We start from the raw sequence: 10000 nt of genomic DNA, 5'->3' as shown, positions 1-10000 counted from the left end.
CCTTTTCTCCCTTATGTGCCCTCCATTATTCTCCTTTATTTTTCTCCCACTTTATCCCTTTTCTGCTCTATGCCTATTACCATCTTTCTCATTTCCATTCTCTCCTACTCTGTCCCCCTTTTCCTTCTTTCCCTCTCTGAATTTTGCTCCAATTAGTACAGTTTTTCTTAACATATTTTGAGTCACGGATCCTTTATGAATATGATGAAAACTAGGGACCCCCATCCCCAGAAATATTCACATAAACACAACTTTGCATGCAATATATTGAAGTAAACAATTCAAAATGACACACTGATATAATTGCTAATTTTCATTTGATCCTTACAGACCCCCTGAAACCCATCAAAGGACCCCCAATGGTCCATGAACCCCAAGTTAAAAACCCCTAAATTAATGGTATTTACTCTACTTGGATTAGCTAAAATAAAAGGGACTGACACATCTTGCATCATATGATTCCATCATGACTGATGATGATTAATGATTGATGACTGATGAATGATGATGATGATGACGAATGATGATGATGATGATGATGATGAAGATGATGATTTCTTCATATATGCTGTGGTGACTACTACCAGCAGTAGCACTTGGTGTGATTCTTGTTTAAGCCATGATACTATTTTCCATTTTCTTTTTAAGGTGATGACTCTGGCATGTCTTCTACCTCTGCCTCTGGTTGTGTTCCCATTACATAATCTTCTAATATTTTTCTACGTCATAAACAAAATGAAATATGAGATGGTTGAACATTTCAGGGATAACACTTAATTGATATTGTATATTCCAAAATACAGACCAATGAAAACCAAACAGATCTGAAAATAATAAACTTATCAGCCAAACAGGAATGTAATGCCCTTGTGCCAAATGTAAGCAGCAGAAAAGCCACATATGCCATTTATATATGAAGCTGGACACTTAAAAACTATAAAGATACAAAAGAGGACAAATATTAATCATGTATTGCATAAATTGTCAGTTAATAAACATTCATAGAATGAGTCTGTACAATGGGAAATATTGTATTTTGAGATCTTAGCATCCTTGCTAATTAAAAACACCTGCATGCCAGTGATTACTTCCAATATTGCTGGTCATTTTATGAACTTTCATACTTGACTTTGATATTTTTCTGACCCATTACACTTTTTGTGGAAATTTGTACTTATTTAGTTATGGAAATGATTCTATCTAGATTGTATAGGCTTCTTTCTGGTAGAGAAATTCACATAAAAATATAGATCTGTAAATATAAGCAGAACTGTAAATCTACAACAATTTTCTGTTCCACTGAACTATGATTACCCTTGTTTTAAATGACAAAGCAGCTTTTGGAGTTAATGTAACCAGACTATGTAACAATATATCAAAAGGTCTATTTTCTATTTGTTTTAATTTTCTAGAGAGAAAAAAAAAATAAACAAATAAATTAAACAATAAAAAAATAATATACATATAAAGATCTAACCTTCAATCATCATGCCTAACTGGTTACTTACCTGTGTATGAAAGCAAATACATGCAATGCTAAGCTTAAGAACTAATGGGAATAATTCAAATCTATTCTCAGGCAGATGATCTACAAACCTATTTGGTTAATATTTTCCCCTAAACATTTCCCCAACAAAAAACACCAATAATCTTACAAGTAACAAATAGAAAATATAAAACAAAATAATTAAGAGCATCAAACAATATGATTCTTGGTCTTGCACTCGGATATTTTTCTTTTGCTTATAAACTCATTGCTGCTCATTGTTACAAAAAAAAAAAAATCTGTCTCTGATGTGCTAATGCAAGCAAATCACAATGCCTGTACTGTTTGTACAGTGGTTAGAATGGGATTAGTGACCAATCAGTGACTGACAATGACCGATGATGTTACCAATCAAAATTGCCAGAGAAATTTTAAAACTACCATTGCACCACAATTGCATGCCAGCAGAGGGGTGAAAACAATTGAGGAATGCAATATAGCAGCAATTTACAGGAGCAGAACATGCAGCAGCAAAGAAATAAGAGTATATTCACATTCAATAAGAGGGAAGGATGATATAAAAAAACATGAAGTGGTTTTCTCTACAGGCTGATGGTTTCTTGAGTTATAGTGATAGATTGTAAATTGGAGAATAAAGGAAAACCAAACATAATTACAAAAAAAAAAAAAAAAAAAAAAAAAAAAAAAAAAAATATATATATATATATATATATATATATATATATATATATATATATATATATATATATTATATATATATTTTTTTCTTCTTTTTTTTCTCTCTCTCTCTCCATATTAGTAAATCTAATATCTAAGTATCAGGAAATACTCCATTCTTTTTACATTTGCAGATATTGTTTCTTACACAAAGATATCATAACTTAATTTGTGTGTCATAAAATAAACAGCCACAAAAAGCGACAACCGCAAACATGTGGGAACCCCCTAGATGGGCATCTTTTTGTAAGCTCCAGCTCCTTTACAATGTGAGAAACTCACAAAAAAATTATACACCTCCATATGCTAACAATTAACTTTCCCACAAAAACTGAAATGAGAAAAAGAGTAAAAATATAAAACTTTACATTAGGTTGCTCACAATTATTATTGGGGAGAAGTTTTTAAACTTTCTTTAATTGTTTCAAATAAAATGACTTTATTTGAAATTGATTAAAAACCCATTGCATTGAGACACTTAAAATTATCATATAATGAGTATCAGAGACATTTCCACAACAACATATTAACAAAACTGCAATGTAATTTTTTTTTCTCATATTGCTGACATATCTCACAGTCAATGACCTTACATGGGCTTAAGTTGCTCAGGGACATCAGTTCAGTTTATTATCTTCAATTTACAATTCTTTCATATATTAATGAAATCTAAAACTAAAAAGTAGCATCACAGTTTACAGTTTGGACATCCAATCCATCTTACCTTAATGACATCATGCACACCACCCTGTTGTGAGTGATCTAAGTCAAGTGAGGCTAAGGTTGCCATGACTTCCTCCACTTGTTGTTCTAGAAGCTGCTGTTGTGCTGATGCTGTCTGTAGAGCATCCTTAAAACAAAGAATAAATATGCTAGAATATCTATAATTACCAAAGAGAACATTAAGAGTTTCTATATGGTCAGTACCAACTATCCTACGAACCATTTGAAAGATCATGGTAACTTACATGGGAAGTCTGCAATGATTGGAATTCTTCCTGGGCTGTACTGCCCAGCTTTGTGTGGTCATGCGTGACTGTTGGTGTGACGAACCAAGCATTCAGAGTTCATCCATAATTTGGGATGAAATAGTGATGTGTAGAACCATATCACCAGAAAAACTAATACTAGTAGAAAATAATCGTTCATTTGCGAAAAGAGGATGACTGATGAAAACCATACATGTAAATGATTGAAATGACAAATCAATTCACCCAAAATTTTTATCATAATTTATATCAATATGATATATATACAAATATATATATATATATAATGCCAGTAGTCTCAGTAACTAAGGGACATGATTAAAAAAGAGGAAAGGGCACAGATGACCACACAAAGCAGGACAGAACAGGCCAGGAAGAAATCCGATCATCTCACACTTAACCATGTAAATTATAATGATCTTTCAATTCTTCCATGGCTGCCTGCCCAGCAGCGTGACATCATGCACAACTATTTGTAGCCTCATCGCCAACATAAATTAACATACTGATTAGGAAATCTAAAGATAGCATATAAAAATATATAATCACTGACTTACTGCATATGAATTTAGGATTGTTTGTCCAAATACTTCCACAGGTAAAATGGTCTTACTGTAATGTTTGGTAAAAGTGGATTCACATCATCCAATCGCCTTCCTGATACTTTCCCTGACCATTCCTGCTTTAAACACATGGATGCTGACCATACAGAATATGTGTTAAATAAAGCCACACAAGCCAATTCTCTCTTTGTGAGTGTGGCCTTAGGTGTAGGTCCAAAACATTTCCTAGTTGTCAATAACAATTCTACCTGGTTTGATTTGGATTCACTGTTTATTTGTTAACTGCAAGAAAGTTCTAATGGTTCAGCAATGTATAATTTTTTGTCCAATGGAAATGCAGTCAAACTTACTTCCTGTAAGTGATGTCTGATATTCATTAAAAAAAAAAAAATCTCCATTTTTTAAAAATAAAATCCTTTTGAGAAAGCAACATGTTCCTCATGTCTAACAAATCAATGGTTTGAAACCTTTGTCCTTATCAAATCTGAGGTAAAGTTGCTACTTTCTTGGATAAGGTTGATAGTGACACACTGTAAATGTTTTTCCAAAATTTGAAATCAAATCAGGATCCCATGTGGTATCATATATAGGCAATTTTGAATGTTGTTTAGGTGATGACCTCATAAACAAACAAACTACCTCATTTTAACCAGCATTCCATTAATTCTTGCAACTGTAGAAATATCTGATCTGGCTGTATTGAGGCTACTGTAACTAAATCCTGAATTTTTCTGCCTTTCTGTCAGAGAATGAATTGAGCAAATGATCCAATAGTTTGTTTAATAGCTAATGGTTGAAACAAACAAATGTGTAAGACATCTAAAGTCATATGGGACTATGGTAAAGTATTGTGGTGAAAAGGGTAAATGAGTTAATGATTAGTATAAAAAGTGCGAAATGTCAAAGGTTATAGTGTTAAAGGATAGTATGATAGGGAAAAGGATAAATAGGGGGTGCAAATGATGTAAAATTGACATTAATAAAGGAAAGGGTTAAGGGTATAGGGTAATTGGATAGAATGGGGTGTATCTGTTGTTGGGGAAGCTATAGTAACATTGCTTTATAAAGGCAAAAATGGATCAATCTTTTCTTGTAAACACAACTTATTCCATATTTTGAAATGCCTCTCATATGTTACAAGTGTTTTCTTATTCCAGGCTTTAAAAAGAAGGTTTGTATCTCTGTTTGAAAGACCTGACCTTTTAAAAGCCTCACTGACAGAGGTCATATTGCCAATTGCAGGTTCCTGATTGGATGGATTTGAGGCATGTACACAGAATTCGTAGAGTTTTCTTCAGCTTGCTCAGAGCCTCTGCACACCAAAGTTAAGTTTGCCACTTTGGAAGTATTAGTAATGTTGATCCTTCTCCTCCTTAAAATTTTGAATGTATTTTATGACCTTAAATGGAGGAAAAGCAAAAAGAATGAAGTCCTTATTCCACCTAATTGAAAATGCACCAGTGCCTAGTGCCTCAGGGTCTGGCTTCCAAAATAAAAAAGGGGCAGTTGAGTGTTAACTCGAGTTGCAAAAAGTTCAATAGAGGGATCTCCATAAAGTCTGTAAAAGTCACTAAATATGGCAGGTATTAATCTCCACTCCTTATTCTAGTCTCTTACACATGAAGCCAAATCTGCAGTGTTCAAAGAACCTTGTATGTATTAAGCAGATAAATCTATTTCCCGCTCATTAGCCCAATCAAAAATCTCTTTCATCACACTTAATAGATGTTTGTCAACACTTCCATAATTGTTACTGTTGGCTATAACTATTAAACTATCCAATTTGATTCAAACATGTTTCTGTTTTACATCCTGTAAAACAGCCTCAAGACCAAAAAGAATGTCTTTTCAATTCAAAATATTAATGTGGTCTTTCTCATATTCAACCCAGTGACTACCAGTAATTTTGTGATTTGTGCAGGGCCTCCAATCAGACATTGATGAATCTGTGGAGATGAATATATCTGGATATGATGCATTTAGTGATTTAATACAAGAGTGATGTTAAATGTATGAAACAAATAAATGTGCTAGACATCAAAGGTCATATGGCACTATGGTAAAGTATTGTGTCATAGAGTAAAGAGGAGATGAAATTAGGATAAAATGTCTTAGATGTCAAAGAAAGGGCATGCTATAGGAGAGTATGGTAGTTTTAAGTCAATAGACACAATATAACAATTCTACATTCTCATTAAGATGTTTGAGATTAAGTATGATCCTGACACTTTCATTTTTTTTTCGTCAAGGAAAATATTTGAGTAAAAATCTGACACAATATTTCCCACTTTCTTGACAACATGCCCATGAATAAATTTGTCCATGGCCATATCTAAGGCTTGCTTGTCATTATTAGAAAAATGAAATAATTTAGGAATACATTTCTAATATGGGAAGTGATTAAAAGAAAATAAATTCTTTCCTTTGTCTTTTATCAATGGATCACTTGATAATTCTTCCCAATGCTGAAAATCTTTCCAACCTGAAAATTCTCAAGTGTATTAACCAACTTTAAATAACTTTGGCCAGGTACCAACTTAAAACTTGATAAATTATAATCATAATAAGCACACTTCTGAGATATACCACTTTGTATATTAGTGACCTCAATCTCTGCCGCTGCCTCTAACTCGGTAGGTTCCTCTGTCCCTGTTATTACTGACATCCCTACCTCCTCTCCCAAAATTGTTGTTTCTCATCACTTTAAATCTCTTGGGGTTGCTTCTGTTAGTCTTTAAACTGTTTAATCATATAAACAATATTTGTTTCAAACAACTTATCACCAGGCATGTTCTTGTCTTTAACTGTCTTTTGAAGTGTCTTTGCTTCAAGTTAATCAGTGTTGAGATCTCTCCTCATGAGATTTAAATAACTGAAAACTGGGAACAACATGCAAAAGCTGTCATTAATGTTCCTATAGGAATCAATTATAAAAAGGTCATGTGAATTAGCATAATCATTCACAAATCTAATTAATGGAATGAGTGCCTTAACAAATATAATTTTGTCTGAACTAGCTTGCCCTCCATCCTATGACTTTGATGGTCAAAAGTTGAAAGAGCTTTAGTATATGATTCTGAAACTCCAACTCCTTAACATTTGATGTGACAGTCTATTGTTCTGCCTGAGCTCTAGCTTTCTTATCATCGGGAACAATACATAAATAAGAACTAATGTCTTTGGCTAAATCTTCTGTAACCTCAGAACCACTTGCTTCATCTACCTCAAAAGCGGCTCTAAATTTATGACCAACTGTCCTATGTTGGTAAAGTTTACAAAGCACAACCAGCCCCACAGCCACCTTACGGAAAATACCTAGAAACTAAGAAACCAGCCCCGGTACCATCTGCTTGTCCTTGCACACGACGCAATTACACTCCCAGCCTATTTTGTAGAGCATGTAATGTAACTATCACCAATTCTAAATCCTTTGAGTCCACAAAATGGGCCAGTGTGCAGAACAAGATATCTCAGAAATCCACCATGTGGTTGGTCTAAACAAACAACAACGCTATCGGATGGACAAACACTCGAAACACACACTAATTACTGAATGTTCGGATCATCACACCATCAGTCATGCATGATGTCATGCTGCTGGGCAAGCAGCCATGGAAGAATCTTAATTTTCTTGTTTATATTAGCCCCATGAGACAATATAAATTAATGTCATCCCCAGGTTTCAATTCTGTACACTTCAGAATGCAATACTTTCACATATCAATTTACTTTCTACACAAAATTCCATCTTTAATTGATATGATGCTACTTACTGACATACATCCTAAAGGTTTTATGGTTCTATCAATGTCATCATCATCATCATCATCATCCACTCCAAGACCATGTTGAACATAGTGAGTTGAGAACCTGATGTGTTCACTCAGGGCTGTCACCCATTTCTGGAATGAACAAGAAAAAGTCTTATGTATGAGATTCTACAACCGACAATTAGAAATCAATTTAGCAGTTATCCATCAATAAGACCTTTTGATTTGTAATTTTCCTCAAGGGGACCGTCCCGGGGGTTGAAAATTTTACGGTCAAATTGAGTTAGCTAGCATATTGTATAGGTATTTGAATGAGGAAACTACTAAATGACTATCAAAGTCCAGCTATGGTTAGTTCTTGGCCAGTGCACGCAAGACCCGCTAAACATGTGGGGAGGTAAACCACTAATGTGCACCCGGGTAAACCTATGTGGACTTTTCCTTGTTGCAATCGTGCATACAGCATTTGATAATGACACTTCGCATAGATATTTAGTTTGTGAATGTTTAAAGAACACTTTTATACCAATATGAGAAAAATTTATATCACAGTGATTTATGACAAAATATTTTATGAAATATATCTAAAAATAGATGTAAGTTTTGTGTACTTTTACACACAAAGTATGCTTCCATCGAGACTCCCTAGTAATATGTTGAAGCTTACGAAGGAATCTGTATGTGTACCGAGTACGAAGCACTAATATTAGAAAATAGCCATAAAAATAATAATTAAAATATTTCCATTAGACTTTGTTCAACGGTCAGTATTGTACAGCATCGGTAAATTTGATTTGATCTGAAATTGGTTGTTTCCGCAGTAAAGAGCATTTCAATATGAAAAGCACCTAAAAGTCAGATTCTTGAACTTTGGAGATATAAGCAAGATACCGATTATTTCATGTTGAAGATGATAGTACACAGTAATACCTGCTCTGAAATAAAAACTATATGGGATTTATCACATCCTTTTCATGCATTTCTGATAAAAAATATTATGTTTAGACGTTACGATAGGTCTTATATACCATAAATACCCAAATATCCAACCAAACCTAGATGTTTGCATGATTTTATGCACTAATTAACAAAAATAATGAGTGCAAATAATTAAATACCAACTCTACACTCGTTTCTTGTTGCAATCTGTTACAAGATATTAAAGAATCATGTGGCAGTGTCAGCCAAGGGAAAAGAGACATTCCTGATGGGTTAATTTAGGCCTAAAGTTAGGTGCTTTTGATGTCCAAACGGAGAGACTAACTATTGAAATATATGTGAGATGTATATCATATTGAAATATGTGCAATAAATTATCAACTTAAAATGCAATTTACTCAAAACTAAGATTTTGGGGTTAACCCCTTCTCGCATATGGGGCCTTATATAAAAGTGGATGTAGGCCTCCTAAATGAAGATGATTAATTTTTTTAACTTTATGTGCGTTTTATACATACATATGATCCTCCTCAAAATTAGAAACACCCAGCGACCATCTCCCCCCCCCCCCCCCCCTGTGTGGAATATGGGAAAAATACTACTACTTCGGTAAGTCTCAGATTTCATGTAGTAAATATATATGATTTTAAAATTCTCAAAATGGAACTACCATGTTGCATTCATGCTAGGACTTTATAATTAGGATGATTTTGTACTGATATTGCCATCCACAGTTCTCCACCTCTTCAAAATTGCAGTAAAAAAAAAAAAAAAAAAGTTTTATCTGGTTTAGATTAGTTGTCTCTATGGTTCAATTTATTTGTTAAGTTTTCAGATAGAAATATCTACTTTTATATCAAAAAAAAAAAAAAAAAAAAAAAAAAAAAAAAAGAGCTTTACAGAATAACGCCCCTATTGAGAATGATAATTCCGATTAACTTGGTAATCATCACATCAAAAAGTACACTAATCATGTTTTTTTTCATATTTATAACATCATTAGATTTACCACAAAATAACAGGGAAAACGAACTTTGGCAAGTGTCCAAAATATAGAATGCCATATCTCCATTGTTTGTTTACACAGCATTAGGAACACATAACTTTTATAGTTTTGTGTGATTCAAACACAGTTTGTTGCTTTCGCTAGAGCAACGGAACCCTGAGGCAATATAAATAGCCAATTTTTGAATTTTGGAATAATTCAAAAATTATAATTATGTAAAACAGTAAAAATTACCAATAACAGTATTCTATGTCAACCTGTTCCCTGCCCCCCAAAAGAGGAAATTTAAAAATTGGCTATTTATATGGCCTCAGGTTTGAGATTCTCTAGCAAAAGCAGCAAACTTCGTTTGAATTACATGAAAATTTAAAAAGTTATCAATTCCTAGGACAGCACAAAAAAAAAAAAAAAAAAAAAAAAAAAAAAAATCTACTTCTTAGCAATTATATACTCTATAGTATCGAAAAACAGTTATCTCCAACTGATATTTTACTATGATGAAATGAGTA

The 10000-nt window shown here is 33.3% G+C and overlaps 1 protein-coding gene across 1 annotated transcript in view; it reads right to left on the bottom strand.

The window, feature by feature from the left end:
• LOC113813231 (oxysterol-binding protein-related protein 1) overlaps window positions 1-10000 on the bottom strand; it is a 19520-nt gene that overhangs the window by 173 nt on the left and 9347 nt on the right. The window contains exons 5-6 of the mRNA XM_070145297.1: window positions 7550-7678; window positions 2949-3074 (exon numbers count right to left, since the gene is read on the bottom strand). Of these exons, the coding sequence (XP_070001398.1) occupies window positions 2949-3074; window positions 7550-7678 (255 nt within the window). The remainder of the gene's footprint in view (window positions 1-2948; window positions 3075-7549; window positions 7679-10000) is intronic.

The sequence above is a fragment of the Penaeus vannamei genome, chromosome 33 (assembly GCF_042767895.1).
Source record: "Penaeus vannamei isolate JL-2024 chromosome 33, ASM4276789v1, whole genome shotgun sequence".
Lineage (NCBI taxonomy): Eukaryota > Metazoa > Arthropoda > Malacostraca > Decapoda > Penaeidae > Penaeus > Penaeus vannamei.
This window is presented reverse-complemented; position numbering and strand designations above follow the sequence as displayed.